The sequence below is a fragment of the Chinchilla lanigera genome, unplaced genomic scaffold, assembly GCF_000276665.1.
Source record: "Chinchilla lanigera isolate Chin_1 unplaced genomic scaffold, ChiLan1.0 scaffold00089, whole genome shotgun sequence".
Classification (NCBI taxonomy): Eukaryota; Metazoa; Chordata; class Mammalia; order Rodentia; family Chinchillidae; genus Chinchilla; species Chinchilla lanigera.
This window is the reverse complement of record NW_004955490.1, coordinates 914,266-933,249: the sequence shown is the minus strand read 5'-3', so window position 1 is coordinate 933,249 and position 18,984 is coordinate 914,266. Positions and strand designations below refer to the sequence as shown.

At 36.5% G+C, this 18,984-nt stretch overlaps 1 protein-coding gene across 1 annotated transcript in view; it reads left to right on the top strand.

The window, feature by feature from the left end:
- Nucleotides 1-18,984, top strand: part of Htr2c (5-hydroxytryptamine (serotonin) receptor 2C, G protein-coupled) — a 213,733-nt gene that overhangs the window by 193,098 nt on the left and 1,651 nt on the right. The window contains exon 5 of the mRNA XM_005404627.1: nt 1,973-2,173. Within this exon, the coding sequence (XP_005404684.1) occupies nt 1,973-2,173 (201 nt within the window). The remainder of the gene's footprint in view (nt 1-1,972; nt 2,174-18,984) is intronic.

The following is an 18,984-nucleotide window of genomic DNA, read 5'->3' as shown; positions in this document are numbered from 1 at the left end:
AAAAAATAAAAAAAAATAAAAAGAAGGAGTATGGGGTGCACCTCAGTGGTAAAGCATATGCTTAGCATATGTGAGGCCCTGGGTAAAATCCCGAGGTGTTCACACACACACACATATATGCACACATGCACACACACAGAATAAAAGAATCCCAAACCAATAACCTAACTTCACACCTTAAGAAACCAGAAAAGAACAAGTGTAACCAAATTAGTGCAAGAATTGAAATAACACAGGTAATCAAAATAGAGAGTAGAAAAGGAAAACTAAAAGCTGACTTTCTGAAAAGATCAAAACTTTTACACTCATTTTAGTCAGAGTGACTAAGGAAAAGTGAGAGGATACAAATTACTAAAGTAAGGCATGAAAGAGAGAGTGGAGCATTTCTATTGATCTTACTGAAATTAAAAAGACTAGAACACAACATAATGAACAATTGTACTGTGAAAAATTAGATAACCAAGATGAAACAGACAGATTTGTAGAAATACAAAAGGTACCAAAAGTGACTCAAGAGGAAACAGAAAATCTGAAAATACCTATAACAAGTAAAAGATTGAATCAGTAATCAAAAATTTCCCTATATGGAAAGCACAATATGTGATAGCTTCAATGGTGAAGTTTTGAAAACATTTAGAGAAGAGCTAACACCAACCTTTCTCAAACTACAAAATGTAAGGAGAGCATTATCCAAATACTAGGTAAAGACATAACTAGAAAACTGTAGACCAGTACCACTTAGAATACAGATGCAAAGTTCTCAAAAAATGTCCATCAAACTAAATTCAACACCATAGTGTACACTATGACTAAGTGGGATTTAGCTCAAGAATGCAAGAGTGGTTCAACATGCAAAAGTCAATGAATGGAATGCGTTGCATTAATAAAATGAAGATAAGCAAACTATATGATTACAACAGTTGGTGCAGAAAAAAGTATTTAATAAAATCTATCACTGTTCTATGATTTAAAAAATCTCAGCAAACTGGAAATAAAAAAAGAGGTTCCTCAATATAATAGAACGCAGTTATGAAAAGCCCACAGCTAGTATCATACTCAGTTAAAAACTGAAAAATTTCCCTCTAAAATCAAGGGATAAAAGATGTCCACTTTCATTACATTTATTCAACATTGTTCTGGAAAAGAAGAAGTAAAATTACCTTTATTTCCATATGACATGATCTTATATATGGAAAATACCAAAATGAACGAGCTATCCCTCTGTCTCTGTCTGTCGCTGTATCTGTCCCTGTCTCTCTGTCTCTCTGTCTCTCTATCTCTCCCTCTCTCTCTCTCACACACACACACACCATGCAATATAATAAGTGAAATGAGCAAAATTGCAAGATTCAAGATAAATACATGAAAATCAACTGTAGTTCTATACACAGCAATAATTAATCCATTACAAGAGTGTTCCAAAATTTCAAATGGTCGCAACATCAACCACACAAGGGATTTTCACTATAAATAAGTACTACAAAATGATTTTCAGGATAAACCTGAAAATCATTTTATGTGAAAAAAATCAAACAGAAAATGTTATGAATTCCAATTGCATTAAATGCTCAAATTAGACAAATCCATAACAACAGAAAGCAGATGAGAGATTGCTCAGGACTGGGGGAATATATTTAAGGCTGTGGGGTAACTGCTTAAGGAGTACTGGTTTCCTTTTAGAGTGATGGAATGTTTCAGAGCTAAAGATTGGTAGTGGTTGTACAATATTGCAAATGTACTAAATGCCATTGGATTGTACGCTTTAAAGTGATTAATTTTATGTTATGTAAAGTTTACCTCAATACAAATTTATGTTAACACTGAAGTTATCATCATGGTAAATAATGCCAGGGAAATCTCACTTTCTTTAAAAAGTTTAAATTGAAAGGGAAAGATAAGCAGAATAAAATATAAAAGTATAGTCAGCATGATTTGGATAACGTCCTTTTGTCTTCTTTCTGTTCTCTTTCAGATTATGTCTGGCCATTACCTAGATATTTGTGCCCCGTCTGGATCTCTTTAGATGTTTTGTTTTCAACGGCGTCCATCATGCATCTCTGCGCCATATCGCTGGATCGGTATGTAGCAATACGTAATCCTATTGAGCATAGCCGTTTCAATTCGCGGACTAAGGCCATCATGAAGATTGCTATCGTTTGGGCAATTTCTCTAGGTAAATAAAACTCTGGGCCATTAGAATTGCAGCGGCTATGCTCAATACCTTCGGATTATGTACTGTGAACAACGTACAGACGTCGACTGGTAACGTTTGCGTTAAATCGGGATTGTTGTATTTAGTAATTATTCTTAACCTATTTACCTGGTATTTAGGTTAACAATAATGAATATAATAAAATGGATATGAATATATAGGTGTAAAGTTTCCATGTATGCTGCTAAGTTATTTTAGGCATTACTATGCCAACGAATTCCGCAACACAGATACAAAACCTTTGAGATACTTAAAATCTTTGAAGATTACAGAGATTATATTAAAGTCTAAATTTAAATTAATTCCATGTATTTCCCAATGGAAATATTAATAATGCAACCTGAATCTTCATGAAGTGTATATGTTTAATTTCATTAAACCAAAATATGCTATTGTCTTCTTGGATTACAGTCAAACAAAAAGAGAAACAGTTACTCATTTCTCTAAAGATTGGGGAAATTAAAGAGAAATAAATGATTAGATTACAGATTATATTTAAGATATTCAAAAATCTTTAGCCATATTTGTATTAAAGTCAAGAAATTTAACTACCTGGAATCACAGACTTTTGCAATCTTTTTTTTAACTTCTTCTAGTTGAGTTTATATTGTGCCCCATTAAATAATTTCTTTTCAAACTTATATTTATGTAAAAGGTTCAAGTAAAGTTTACAAGATCAAGACTTCTCCACAATGTTCACAGCTGTCTTCTAAAGATTTGCCTCTGAGTTTATTGCTCAAATAAATTGACTTAAGTTATAAGATTGTTCCAGTGCAGATTATTATGTTAGTATATAGCACAGACACCTTTGGATAAGAAGGCATGAAATTTCTCCTAAAAATAAATGAATCTTGGGGCTGGGGATTTACCTCAGCAGCACAGTGCCTGCCTGGCAAGCACAAGGTCGTGAGTTTGATTCCCGGTACTGGGAAGAAATAAATGAATCTATACACACAATGTGATTTACAAATTCAAGAGGTCACAGATTTTAACCCCTCAATTCCCAAGGTCTCATCTGAAAAGATGCCATCTCTTATGATGCTTTACAAAGGAAACCACAGATTAATGAAATTAGAGTACTATGGGCATCAGCTTCTGGTAATGACAGAGTAGGTCACTTGGAATGACTTTTGGGCTAAAGATAACTACAAAAAAGGATTTTAAAAAGGTTAAAAATCGAGAATTTAGGGGGAAAATGAGTGATTATTTGGTCAAGATCCTAAAAGAGATAGAAATCCAGGAATAATGATCATGAAGTTTGGTTCACTTATGCCAGTGATGCAATTGCAAAACTAAAGATACAACTAACTGTAAGTTCATTTCACAGTCTTACAAGCAAATGTGGACCAAAGCAGGAACATAGTCTGGTGAGGATCGACCAACCTGAATTTAATTTTGTGATCCAAAAGGCCTGTCATCCAGGAATAAAGATGAACCAAGGTTAAAGCACCCATGAAATAGAATTCAGCCCTGGTTCAAGTCATATATGTAACCAAGAACAATCTTTTTTTTTTTTTCTTTTTGAGACAGGGTGTCACTATGCAGTTCAGGCTGGCCTTGAACTCACTTTGTAGCATATGCTGGCCTCAAACTAGCAGTGATCCTCCTGCCTCAGCCTCCCAAGTGCTGGGATGACAAGCATGCACCACTGTGCCTGGCCTACCAAGAACAATCTTGAGTCAAAAATTTGGATTAAAGTAATTTCATACTGCTCATGTTTCCAACTTTTCTCATATAAACAAAAAAAAAATCAACATTCTAGTCTTCAAATTACTTCTTTCGATAATTTTCAAATGTAATCACTGAAATATGATAAGCAAATATAAAAGAAATAATAAATTAGACAGATATGGAACAACAAAAGCTAGTAGAAATGAACTTATAAGTATTTCATTTAGTTCACTTATCAGACATAAACATTAAACAACCATTTATAATGTGCACAGAATAAATGCAAACTGAACTTAAGTATTTCAGCAAGAAACTGACATTAAGATAAAGAAGCCATTGTAGTGTTAAGACTGACATTAAGATAAAGAAACAACTAGAACTTAGTTGCAATGTAAAACTGGAAAACATATCACTGAATTTTTCATATCCTACTACATTCAAATTTACTAGTCTTAGCTGGGTGTAGTGGCACATACCTGTAATCTCACCACTCTGAGAGGCTGAGGCAGGAGGGTTATGAATTCCAGCCCAACCTGGGCAATTTAGTGTATTAGCAAGGCCCTGTCTCAATATAAAAATTACAAAGGTCTGGAGGTGTAGTTCAGTGAGAAGGTCCCGGTTCAATTACCAATAACACCAAACAAGCAAATGAATAAACAAAGAAACAAACAGAAAAACAAAAAAACATTAGTTTCTCTTTTTTTTTGTACTTTGAATAGATATTTTACTAATGCTTTGTTTCCTAAGCCTAGATCATTGGGAAAATATTATTGTGCTGAGTTATGCAGATTTTCCAAATGTTCAGAGATTTCATTACTCAATTTTTTAAAAACCATACACATCAGTAATACCTAGTAATATAACAGAAAAGTGCATAAATATTGTGAAGGTGTCAAGCTGCCAGGAGTGTATAGAAGTTTTCAAAATTCCAGTATTCTCACAAAGGCTCAAATTTTATCATAGCCCACAAGTAACATCTGTATTTTTCTTAACTAGATGAGCTCAACTTAAGTCTCAAGAGAATTATCTGCCACATAGCCAAATCCCAGTAACTCTAGTGTATCCTGTAGACGTTCTTTCAAGTACAATACTGAGTTTGGATATCTCATGGGTGAATCCTTCAGCTGTGTTCTTCAAAATTGTCCAGACTGTTCTGAGGACTTTTCATCTCCATATAAAGCATAAATTAGCTTGCCAATCTCTAAAACAAAGTTCGATATTGTTAAAAACATATTGCATTAAATCTACAGATTAGTGGGGAATTGAAGTCTTAACACTACAATGGCTTCTAATCCATGTGCATATGTTTATGTGCACATAAATATTCCATTATGCATTTAGGCTTTCTTTAATTCCTCTGTTACATTTTATAGTTGCCAGTTTAGATATCTCACACATCTTTGTTATATTTATCTTTTTCTGAGTGGAAGAGTATCCACTGTTTAACATTGTGAATGCCATTAGTTGGAGGCTTTCTAAAATATTTTTCATAAGATTAAGAAAGTCTCTTTTTATTCTATATTTGCTGTGACCTTTTATAATAGGTATGAAATATCTCAAATCCTTTTTCTGCATCTAGTGAGTTGATTATGTAATCTATTCTTTTATTCTGTTAGCGAGACCATTTTTTACATCGTTGGGGTTTTACCTTCTATCCTAGTAATTTCAGTTTTATCATAAAATGGCATTGGACTTTATTCTTCCATATATTAATGTGGAGTATTGTTCTAATTAATTGTCATATGTGGACATAATCTTGTATTCTTTTAATAAATCCCACTTCAGTATGATAGATTTGGTTAGTTAATGTTTTGTTGTGGATTTTTGTGTCTATATAAAATATTATTGTTTTGTGGTTTTCTTGCTTATAGAGAGCCCTTCCCAGTCCTCATTGCAGTCAGAGAATTTGTAATCCCGTGGAAAAGTTATTGGGATTCTAGTGAGTTCATTCCAATCTACCACTTCCAGTGCAACCCATGGCAAGAATAAAGACACTAAGGCAGATTTGTAGTTGTGGGGAGCCAAGGAGGTCCCAAGTCCAGCTACGATGACCACTAACCAGAACAAAGACCTCTACCCAGGGAGTGGGAGTTTCTACCACTTTCCAACTGTGCCATTGGTTTGGGACCAGGCTTTCAAGACTTATCATAAAAAGTAGGAAAAGAGGCAAGGAAAAATGAAATGAAGAACACTAAGAGAAAAACTCATGTTTGCACTCTATTCGTTGCCATATTTTGAATTTTGATATGCCATTTTATGTCTTTCTAAAAAATCTATCTCTTAGCATAGAGTAGCTATAATTTTTAATTGTTTTGATTTTGGTCTTTGTACTAAAGATATTAGTGTTAAAGATATTAGTATTAAAGGTATTAGTGTTTTATGTACCACGTTTACAATATTAGAACATTCTGAATTTTTTTATACAGTAGCTGTTTTAAGTGAATTTTATACTTTCTGTTCTTCTTGCACCATTAGCATCTCTTTCATTTTGAAGAGTTGCCTTTAGCATTTCTTGTGTGATAGAGTTTATGGTGATAAATGTCTCCAGCTTTTTCTTGCCTGGGATTGCCATTGTCTTTTCTTCATTTCTTAGGGATAGCTTTGCTGGATATGATATTTTTGGTTGGCAATTCTTTTTCCTTCAGCACTGTAAACTCTTATGCAATTCTTTCCCAGCCCGTGAAGTTTCTGCTGAGGTATCTCTTGTCCAGCTAACTGAAATACTTTTACATGTTTTTTTTTGTTTGTTTGTTTTTTGTTTGTTTGTTTTTTTGTTTTAGTTTCATTTCTCTTCCTGGTTTAAGAATCCTCTCTTTGGCTTTACCCTTTGAGAGCTTGATTATAATGTGTCTTGGGGTAGAATTGGTTCTGTTAAATCTGACTGGCAATATTTCACCTTGACATTTGTATTTTCCTTAAGCTTTGGAAGTTCTCTGTTATATCTCTCTGAATAAGCTTTTTAGTCCTTTGACATTGTCAAACCCCTTTAATAACCCCAAAACATGAATGCTTGCTTTTTTAGTGCTGTCCCCTGTAAACTTCATTTTTCTTTATTGTTTCCTTTTTTTTTCTTACCTCACACTATGTAAGAAAGCCTGTCTTAAAGCTCCCTGATTTTTTCTTCTCTTTGACCTATTCTGCTATTTATGCCTTTTACCATGATTTAAATTTTACTTATTGTATTTTCATATTAAGGGTTTCTGTTTGATGTTTTTAATTACTTCAATCTTTTTATCAAGTTTCTCTGATAGAATGCTAACTCACTGCTCTGTGTTTAATTGAAGCTCTTTGAGTTTACTTAAAGCAATCATTTTGAATTCTCTGTCCAAGAGTTCTCATGTATCCATTGTTATTCAGTCAATTTCTATTTCTGGGGCCTTATTTTGTCTGATGGGTGAGGTCATGGTTCCCTGCAACTTCTTGAGGCTTGTCGGCACACACTGTCATCTACGCACTGAAGAATTGGTATTTAGATCACTCTTCATAATCTGGTTTTGGTTTTCCCTATCCTTATAGAAGTTCTAAGCGAGTTGCTTATTTTCTGTGAACCTGTGGTCACTTCTGCTATTTCAGCTCTTGATTGCACCCTACGTCAGGTTTGCCCTGAATCTGTGGTTGATATTTCATCACGAGAGGGATTCCCCAGTCACAAATCTGTAGTTAGTGTCGAGGTGCTTCATGGAAAAGGAGGGGAGCTGGAATCACGCACACTTCGGTGGAACTCACATTAAGGTTTAGCAGTTTTATGTGATCAGACCATGTGTGGCTGCAGTTGCTGTGGAAGATCTAAGTTGATGCACCGTCAGTAACTGTTACTGTTCTCTCTGCACCTGCTTTTGGGTATCTGTTCAGAAGCTGGACCTCAGCCCTCCTCAACTTAGTCTATCCAGGGTTGGGTCAACAGCAGCTATGTCTTTTTTTTTTTTTTAAATAGAATTGCCCACTAGGGTTTGTATGGAAGTGGTTTATATCAAGTTGAGCTTAGTTCTCTCAGCTGAGCTTGGAGTGTTGTCTACAGGGAACAGGGTTCTGAACCATTCTGTGGCTCTTTCTCTCACCTTTACCCTTTCAGAGGGAGAGTACCCTCCCCCATCTGAAGAGCTGAGCTCCAGGCTCTGGGGTGGTCTTCTTCCTTTGCTCTGGTATTCTAACATCTCTAGATTTCATCACGTTTCTTTTCTCAACTATCAATTTCCAGTGTTCACCCACACGCACATACTTCTTCAAGCAGTTACACAACTGTTGCTTTGTTTCTATCTCAAAGAAGGGCAGACTGGCTGTGGGTGCCTCCATTCCGCCATCTTCCTGACTGATATTTTGTATTTTTCCAATCGTTTTAAATTTACTGATACCTTTAAATGTCTGAGCCAAAGATCACGCTTACAGAATATTCCAATTGCACTTACAAATATGTAGGTTTTTCCAGATATTTTTTCCTATTTGTTTCTCACAAAATTCTGCAGTGGTAAGAGAACAGACTATAGAATCTCAGCCCCTTTATACCATGAAACTCTGAGACTTCTTTTATGTCTCAGTGTATATCCCAGTACTTCCTGGTTACTAGTCCATGAATACTTGAATATAATTTATATTCTGCTTATATTCTGCTGTTGTGTGCAATGTTATATAAATCTTAATCATGTTGAATTCTCTTGTACAATTCAGGACTACTATGCACTTACTACATTCCTGTCCCTTCATTTTATTAATTTCTTAGAATTGAATGTTGAAAACTCCAAGTATGAATGCTGAACTCTAGTAGACTTTCTTGAAAGGTATTTGTCTGTATGCTGCATACCTTCCAGTTTTCCTGTTAATCTGTGGAGCTCCTCTTGGTATCATGCTGTCACCAGGTTGGGTCAGTGAGGTCCCAAGGCTGACATAAAGAACCTATCCCACCCTTTTAAAATAAGTTTGCAGGTTCACTGACTCTGGTCAAAGAAAAAGAATTTTTGGGACATGTCAGTAAAAAAGAGACATGAAGGGGCTTATTTGGACACACTGCAATACTGAATATAGGTGGATAGAGAAATTGGGAATGCATTACAAGCTGAAGGGGGCATTTTAAAGGGGTGTCCTCAACATAGGTGGTCTTGGATGTGTATTCTCAGTGTTGAGTTACAGTGTAAGCCACCTATATGGATTTGAAGTGGAGATATGCATCTTCTGTTGCCCATGCAATTGCTTCCTGGGCTGGAGGAAAGGTCAATTTGCAGGTGAAAAAGGACCAGACCTGGAGTTTATAGGCTATTGTAAAAAGGAATTTAGGAATTTAACACTATTCTCTGAAAGGAGAGAAGGGAGTCACAAGTGAGGGTGGCCTTCGGAAGAAAAAACAAAAGCTTGCCTTGCTGCAGATTTTTTTCTTAAAACAATTTAAAAATCTCCATTTGCTTGTCTTTTTACCTGCTTTCTATATCTTCTAGGCTTTTTGTATCTTCTATTCTACCTCAATACCAGCAATGTTACCTTGCTCTTTGTTATATGTGAATAATACTCCATTCTATGGATATACCAATACTTACCTTTAGTTCACTGAACATTTTTGAAATAGTTTATTTATAAGTTCAAACCCAACCTGGGCAATTTAGTGAAACCATGTCTCAGAATAAAAGAAAAAAAGGGCTGGAGATGTAGCTTGATGGTAGAGCACTTATCTACTTTTGGAGTGGGATGGGCCTCGATTTTCTACCCCTGGAACTGAACAAAAAAAGGTTTTCTTTAAAGTCTTTGTCTAAGGGCTGGGGATTTAGCTCAGTGGCAAAGTGCAAGGTCGTGAGTTCGGTTCCCGGTACCGGAGAAAAACCAAAAAAAAAAAAAGTCTTTGTCTAATAGACTGAAATCCACACTTCCTCAGGAATAGTTTCTATTGACTGTTTTCCTTGCTATGTGTAATTCATGCTTTCTTGTTTCTTTGAGATTCTTACACATTTTGTTCCAACTTGGACATTTTACAGGTTATACTGTGGCAGTGGTGGAATATTAGATTTTCCCCATTCCCCGGGATTTGTTGTTTCCTCTATTTAGAGTAGTATAATTGGTCTGTCAAGTCTGTTCTTGTTTTGAGGCAAAGAAGATTGAAGTGGACAAAACAGCAAACAGCCAGCGGTGCAGAATGGCCAAATGAGTGTTTATTGGAAAGAATAAAGAAAAGTTCTCCGCCAAGTGGAGAGGGCGTTCTGTGAGGCGGACACCATGGAAGTTCAGAGTCAGGGGTTTTTATAGTGTTTGGTCCTTGTGTATGTCACAGAGAGCAGGTAGCCTTTGATGTCCACAGTAGAAACTGCTTCATTTGCATCTTACTTCCTCTGAGGTCTCTTTCCTTGGGTTAAGGATCTATTTTTTGTCTCTTGTATTTCATTAAAGCCTGATAATCCATTTGGGTATGATAACTCACTCAGGCCCTGACCTTTAGTTTACTTTAAATTACCTTTTTAAGACCCGTGCCCTCTCTGTGTAACTTCCCCTATGTCCTGGCTTCAGTAGTTACTGGTATATTTGGTGACTTTTTGGTAGGAATTCTATAAAGCATGTATTTGTGGTCAGTAAAGCTTCTGTTCCTTGAGCTTAGTGGCCAGCTGCTGACTGAATAGTGATTTCTTTGAGTGTCTAGAAGGAATAAATCTCCCAGGCTTTTGCCTGGGACTTTGTTTTGATTGGCGCACATCAACTTTCAGTCCAACAGCTTGCAGTTCTGCCCCTGCTTCCACTTCCTCTTTGCACAGATCCTCAAGGTCAGCCAGAAGTAAGATCTCAGAGCTTTCTTGGGTCCTTCCTAAGCAATTGCACAGCCTTGGCAACTACACAGAGGTTTTCATCTAAATGATGAGGAATATGTTGGAGCTTTTCCAAGCCCCTGTGGATCTATTATTCTTCAGCTTCCCCCGCCCCCTCAAAAACACACAACTTTTTTGCTTAGTCTATTGTTCTTCCCATTTGTTAGTGATGGCCTCAGGCCAGTAAGAGGTTTGTAGGACTGGTTGCAATCCTAGTCAGGTCCAATAAAGACCAGCCTTTTAAATTGGGTCTTCCAGTATACTCCCACTCAGGTCAAATAATGAGGATTATTTGAATTCATGGCTTTAATCAATCAACTACTTTTTTACTGTCTCCATTATCAAAAATGTCCCTGTTACAGTTCAAGGCTGCCACTGGAGAGCAGGGACTGGGACATGAATTAGTTTTACCAATATTGAAACACTTTTTTCTTGAATGAATGTTTCCTATGTTGATGCAAGTTTTTGATTAGTTCTCATAGTTCTTAAAATGTTTCCATTAATTCCTGTTTTCCTGCCTTTGTGAAAGGAAAAAATTCTCGAGATTCTAACTGCCACTTTCATAGATGTTACTCTCAGTCTTCTTTGGTTTGAAATGAATTTGTTAATATGCCATTTGAATTCTACTACTGGCCTCCTCAGTATACTTGTTAGTATTACTTAATTGTTCAACTAGTGTAACCAGATCTAGGTCTTGGGTCCTTGTTTTGGAGCAATGAAGATTGAAGCCAACAAAAGACCAAACAGCAAGTAGTACGGAATGGCCAAATGTGTGTTTATTAGAAACAATGAAAGAAAAGATCTTTGCTAGCTGGAGAGGGTGGTCCTCAAGGCAGAAACCGTAGATGTATATGTCCATTGGGTTTTTATACAGTTTTGGGGACCAGTGTAGGTCACAGAAAGCAGAGACTCTCCAGTTTGCAGGTGGGCATTTGGTATCTGGAAAGCAAGCTGTTTTATTTGCATTTTACTTCTAAAAGCAAGTCTCATACTGGACACCTGCAGCTAGTAATTCTACTTTTTCTTGTCAGAAATTTTTTCTTTTCATCTTCAATTTGAGGGATAGTTTCACAGAATGTAGAATTATTGGTTGCTACTTTCTCTCAGCTCCTTGAAATTGACATTTGAGTATCTTCTGCTTTCATATTTTCTGATGATGTCAGCTGATGTTTCTCTGTGTGCGATATGCTTTCAAATTTTTCTCACTTTATTTATTTGCAGCGCTGGAGGTGAAATCCAGGCCCCATGAATATTAAGGAAGTGCTATACCACGGAGATATATTCCCAATCCATTTATTGTCTTTTCCCTTTTGTGTGCCACTGTGCACCCATGCATGTGTGTGTATGTATCTGTCACTGAGGATGAAACCCAGAGGTGCTCTATCACTGAGCTACAACCCCAGGATGCCCAGCCCTTATTTTTTTTGAGACAGGGCCTCACTAAATTGTTTAGGTTGGTCTTGGACTTGCAAGAATCCTCCCGCTTCAGCCTACTGAGTAGCTAGTATTACAGGTGTGCTGTACTCCACTATGATTACATATTGACTTCCTTCTCCCTCACATGCCATATCCAATCAATTACCATTTGCTGTCAGTAGAACTTCCTAAATATCTCAAAAATCCATCCGTTGTCTTTAATCCCTTGCACTCCTCCTTTACTTTAGTCTTTCCCCTTTCTTTTATACAATACACTTTTTTAAAACCTGTCATAGGGGTTGGAGATTTAGCTCAGAGGCAAAGCGCCTTCCTGGCAAGCGCAAAGTTGTGAGATCGATTCTTGGCACCCGAAGAAACACAAAAAAAATAAAAAATAAAACCTGTCATAAGAGAATTGGGGTCACCTTCTACTGAGTTTTTACTTCCTACCTGGGGCCCAGGGTCTCAGTGCCTCCCTCTAAGGCCTATTGTATTTTTCTCCAATATCTTCACAGTTCCTCTTCTAAATGTTTTCCCCATAGCATATGAATGATGTTCGACAATCTGATTTTCATTCCTAATGAAATACCCACACCCGTATAACTTCATTTGCTCACCATACTTTTGGTTGCTTGATGGAGTCAACAAATATTCATTTAAACCACTTTGGAAATCTGGTTAACAATTCTGTTAATTTTGTTATTTAACACTTAATTCTCAATCTATGTCCCTTCCTTACTTTTCCCTATGGGCCCTGGTAATTCCTCCCACCCATTCATACTAGTAAAAAAAAAAGTAATGGCCCTTCACTAGTCCTGGTGTATTTCTTCTGGTTATGTCTCACTTTGCTTTCTCAAAGACCTTTATCCATTATTTTGTTACCATGTCGTCTCCTTCTAGAGGTAGCTCGTTAAACAAGTGTTACGGGCTTTTAGGGTACTGGTGTTTCTTTCTGGAGATGGACTCCAGGTTTCTTTTTTGCTTTTTTTTTTTGTTGCCTCAAACAAAAAATGGAAAGAATCCAGCAAAAATGGTGCAAAGTTCATTTGAGGAAGGAAAATTAAAAGTGAAGGGTCACAGAGAAACTGGCTTTTCAGAGCAAGCTTGGGGCTGAGTAAAAGAGGAAAAAGGAAAAACCAAAACAAAAGTCCACACTGCTGCGGGACACAGAGCAGCATGCCATAAAGCAGCCTCCACAGCAAGAGTTTCCTGGAGTCTGTGTCCCTTTATTCCTTCCGCATGTTATGGGAACCTGTGGGAACTTCCGCATATGGGTCCTGAGGATTATTTGGCGCATGTGTCCTGGTAGCTTGTAATCAACAGGTCTTACTCCTTCAGCAGTTTTGCCATGTCTTGCCATCTTGCCTCAATTTGCAAATTTTCTTTTCTTCATTTTTAAGTTCTTCCAGTCTACTATTGCATCTTTAATGTCTAGGCTCAGTATATGTCCACAGATTTCTGTCCAAGGATAACTTAAGTCCTGGACCTCTTCTCAGGTCATGGGCTGTCTTATCATGTTTTCCTATGTAGAGTCTTCCTCTTTTGGGTCAAATATTCTCAAAGTTATCTAAGTACTTCCTAGCACTACCTTTGCTATCAATGTCCAGTGTTCATGTAGGTTGGTGTTTCTGCTCTCCCCCAAGCTAAAAATCCTTGAGGTTCAAAAGTGAGTCTGAATTCCTTCAAATTCTCACTGTACAACCACCACACTGAATTATCAAAGTGTACAAATGCTTTTCTCCCCAATAATCTCCGTTACTTTTCCCTCTTGTTGCTGGGACAAAATACCCGATGCCCAAAAGTAAGGAAGAAAAGGTTTATTTAGCTCACAGTTTGTGGAGGTTTCAGTCCGTAATCAGCTGGCTCCGAGGAAGGGTGGCAGGGCACAGGGGAAATAATTCAAGGCAGTTGAAGACAGCAAAAGCAACAAGAACACAAAGCAAAGAGAGCAAGCCTTTTCCTCCCCTAAATTGTATGCAAGCTCTCTGTCTTAGGGTAGGACAGCTATTTAATGTCTGCTGTCAAGCTAAAATTGATCATAAGATATTATCAGCCATAAGATGCATCCTAAGTTCACAGAGTTTCAAAGTTCAAAGAAATGTCCCTTATAGAATCATTGATAAGTGATATTATTATCTAATGGTTTGAACAAAATTGATCTGTGTTGCTTGAATTCAAGGTTTTAGGAAATGGTAGATATGTCTTTATGCATTCTCTGAACATTCCTTCTTTGCATTAAAGTAATTTCCCTGGCTAGTGAGCTTTTTTATAAGATTAGAATAAGATAATGCATGTAAAATGTATAATGCAGATAAGGTATCAGAGTCAGTGAGCACTTATAATAAGCACTCAATTAATGAGTTAGTAGCAGTAGTAATAGCAGAAGTGGTAGTTGTTGAAGTAATAGTAATCACTTTTAATAAAATAATAGTAGTAGTGATATGTTTTCTATGAAACTTGAACTATATATTATGGAATGTAATATTTCTCAAATGCTAAATAAGTTTTTATATGTGTACTCCAGATAATTTTTCTCTCTGACTTTAAGTAACCTTAATAAATAATAACCATATTTTAGGGTTTTACAAGAACTGGATGAGATGTTGCATGCAAAATATTTGACTACTTATTAGTTGAAGTAGGACCTTAGATTTGAAGCAGAATGTGAATTATAACTGTTCTTTGCTGTTTTTGAAATTCTAAGGAAAATGATACAGACTTATTGAAGTTAACCTCAGAAACATTAAGTAATTCAATTTAAGAATTCTATGCATGTTTTTCATCTGGATTGAATAATATTATATATGAAAGCATCTAGCAGTTATAAAATACTTGACTCAGTGTGCTGGTATTTGTTTTGCCAAAAGTAGTTTTATTTTGTAAAAAGAAGTTTTTATTATAAAAGTTGCGGTTGGCATTTTCAGAGGCAGTTCATTTCTGTTTTCTTTCTTGGCCAAATTAAAGATTTCAAAAATATCTAAACTGTCTCACTATATTGGCTAAAATTACTTAACTTTTCCAAAGTTAACTTCACCAAATAATATGTGACTTAGAATTTTTATGAAAATGTATGAGATAATGCATTTAAAGTGTTTTATTGCTAGTACTGCTGTTGTTTAAGTTTATCTGACATTATAATAGCACATGCATGCTATTAATTGAGCTAAAACTGCCAAGGAAGACTTTAGATATTTGCTAGATTGACTCTTCAGAGTCTAAGTAATTTTATCCTTTTACACAGAACAGCATTTGTCAAACTCTCTGGTGTCAAGACCCCTTTATACAGTCGGAAATAATTGAGGACCCCACAGAGCTCTAGCTAAATGAGTTGTATCTAATGCTATTTGTGGTACTAGAAATTAAAATTTAAAATGTTCAAAATTTTCAGGAATCATTTTAAGTATTAATAAGTGCATTCGATGTTAGCATAAGTAATAGTTTTATAAAGGGTAACTATAATTTCAAAAAAATCAGAAAGAATACAGGCATCATTTTATAGCTCTGAAAATCTCTCTAATGTTTAATCTGATGCAATGATAGGTAGTCACATATGTATACATTCAACCTATTGTGATAACACAGTTTGATTTGACATTTATGAAGAAGTACAATTTTAAGTTCAAATAGTTGGAAAAGGAAAACCTAAAAATCTCTCCAAGAGTCACAGAGGTTCCCAGAGTACTTGAACCACACTTTGAGAAATGCTGGCCTGGCACCTTTGAATTTTTTAAAGTATTGGATAAGATAGTGTGTGCATGATATACTGCTGTTAATATTGGTCATTATAATCTGAGATTTTGAAAAGCAACTGAATTTCTTGTTTGTTGACTGCATTCATGGTTTCTGAAACAAAATATATGGTGGTACAAATTTGGTAAAGTGGTTAAAATACTTCACCAAATAATATCTGTTCCACAGAGCTTTTAACCAGATTAATACAACACATTTTAAAACTGAATTGTCCATAATGCACGTAACTCAATTCCTGACACAGAAGATAGACTCAATAAATGTGAACTATTACAATTACCCTTTCTTCAGGTACCCTGGGCCTTCTACTGTTCTTGTTGGAGCACTCTGGGAAAACGTATGAGTTCCCACCAACAATTTGTCAGAAAATAGCTGCCTTCTCTGCAGTTATACAAAAGTGCTGAGTGTTTCCACTAAACTCTTTGCTCTAGAAGTCGTCACTTCCGAAGTCATCACTTCCAAAATCTTGCAGATTTTTCTTTTATCTGGTCTTAACAGACAATCTTTAGTTTACTGCAGAAAGCACTTCTATGTCTTATCGTTATTTTTTTAATTTCCTAAAATTATTAAACTTTTAAAATGGAAACTGTCAAAGGTACAAAAGTAAAATTATGTAATAAAAAACATTGAGTTCCAGCATTTATCAATTTACAGACTGTCTTCTTTCATCTATATTCTCATCCACTTTTTCCTCCCATATTATTTGAAATATGTTCCTCACACCATAACACTTCATTTTACGTATTTCACGATGTGTATCTGAAAATATAAAAACTGTTTTTCTATAGAAGTACAGTATTAACATTTCATCTGAAAAAGAATGTGTAATAATGGTTTAATAACATTGAAAAGCCAGGCATTGTTCAAATCTCTAATTGTATCATGAATATTGTTGGAAATTTGTTTGCATCAGTATCCCAAGCTGGTCCACATGCTATGATTATTCGAGAGCTCTAAGCATGTCTTAATTCGTAGGCTCTCCCTTTAAAATCCCTTTTGTTGTAAAATTTTTTATATGAGACCCTTTTCTCCATTTCTTTTTGCAATCTATAATCAAACCCAAGGCCCATCCATGTTAGACAAGTGCTGTACTGCTGAGCTATATCTCCATCTCTTTTTCTATTTTTTCTTAATCCTGTATGAGGTTCCTTAGCTCCCGAACACATGCATCTACCTAACCCTTCATTAAACCATTTTGTTAAGAATAAGCCAGTACTTACTTCTTTGGACCAACCATAATTCATAATCTTTTTAGGATTTGTTTTTTTAAATATAGGTTCTCACAATACTAGCTGGTAGCTTTCCACCTCCCATTTTTAACTTGTAGGAAAAAGAAACCATGTATTTCTGTTATACCCCAAGGACCTGTGGAAGTTCTAAGCACTTCATCAAATATGGGCAGGAATTACCTTCTCTCTTCCCCTTCTGACCCTGGTCACTCTTCCCAATCAGAGTTCAAAGGTCTCCTCACTAGGGTGGGTCAGTACCTTGCTTGAGGAGACTTTTCGTTTGCAGTGTCCATAAGTATTGCTTCGCCTTTCTTACTTTCTTGAACAAGACACCTAACTTCAGAGTTGTGGGCAGGCATGCAACAATACCCAAAGGAATCTTGTCAGATCTGTTGCTGTTTCTCACTGTCACTTGGTCTTTCTCATATTAGAAACCTTCATATTAGAACCTTCATATTAGAAATTCAGTTTCGGAAGAAGAGTTAAAGGTTATTTTCCAAACATTTTTTCTTCCTGATATCTTCTCAGGGATTAAACAGCAATCGACATCCTCAGCAAGCTTTACCAAAGAAACATTAACCATTTTTCTTCTTGATCATCCAACCAAATGCTCTGTATTTGCCTAGGAGTTCAAATGTCCGGTAGGGGCTTTCCATCAGTGCCAGGTTGCTCACACAGTTCCTTACGTGTTCCCTAAAGTCAGCGAAGATCTGCGACAGCTCACTTCCGTCTCCTCTCCCAGTTGATGTTGTGGCTGCCCACCAGCCCAGGATTCCCAGTCATCTCTGATGGAATCCACAGAATAGGACGAATGTGTGGAGACTTCAACTTCTGATGAACACAAGAGGGGATAAACTAACATTAAAATGTGAATTTAATTCGCAAGTCATCCCTGCTTATTTATGCTTATTGAACTGTTCAAGATCTACCATAGTTACTTCTAGAAGTTTCCAGGAGGTTTTAAGATAGGCTTGGACACAAGATCAGCTTCCACCTTCTCAATAATTTTCCCCCTGAGCTTATTTATTGAAAGAAAAGTTTCACCAGTGTTCTAAAACAAAACACTAAAGATTCCACATTAAGATAGGACAACTATCTCCCAGTTCAGCATTTCACTACTGTGTCCCCCCCACCCCAATATTTTAACTTTCTTTTTTCTTCTCTTCTTCTGCTTTCTGGGAATGAGACCCAGGGCCCCCTGTTCCTCCACTTGCCTACTGCTGAGCTTATCCTGCCTTCTGTCTCTTGACCTTGAAACAGGTCAAGTGTTGCTTATGCCCAGAGACAAAATAAATACATATGTAAAAATAAATTTTGCTAAAAAGAACACTTTCAGTTTCTGGTTATAGGTTATTTTTGCATAACTGTAAGACATAACCCAGTCAACCTTCATTGGCTATTATTACTACTATAGGTGGTTTGGGTATCATTTTCATTGAATTTGGAAGACTTTTGCTAAAAAATGACTTTAGTAAATGCCACTGAGGAAAGATGTGACTGTATTCTTTGATTCAACAAATATTTCTTGAGTGCTTTCTATGAGCTGGGACAGTTCTAGGAACTGGAAACATGGCAAAACAAACTCAACCCACTGTCAGGTACAACCAGATCTCTAATATCACAGTAAGGGTGATTATATGCCTTCTTCCGAAATGCAGGGAAAAGACAATGCTAAGAGGAAAAGAGTCGCCGGGCGTGGCGGCACACGCCTGTAATCCCAGAACTCGGGAGGCTGAGGCAGGAGGATCGTTGTGAGTTCGAGACCAACCTGGGCTACAAAGTGAGCTCAAGGCCGGCCTGAACTGCATAGCGAGACCCTGTCTCAAAAAGACAAAAAAGAAAGAAAGAAAGGGGCTGGGGATTTAGCTCAGCGGCAAAGCGCCTGCCTGGCAAGCGCAAGGTCGTGAGTTCGGTTCCCGGTACCGGAGAA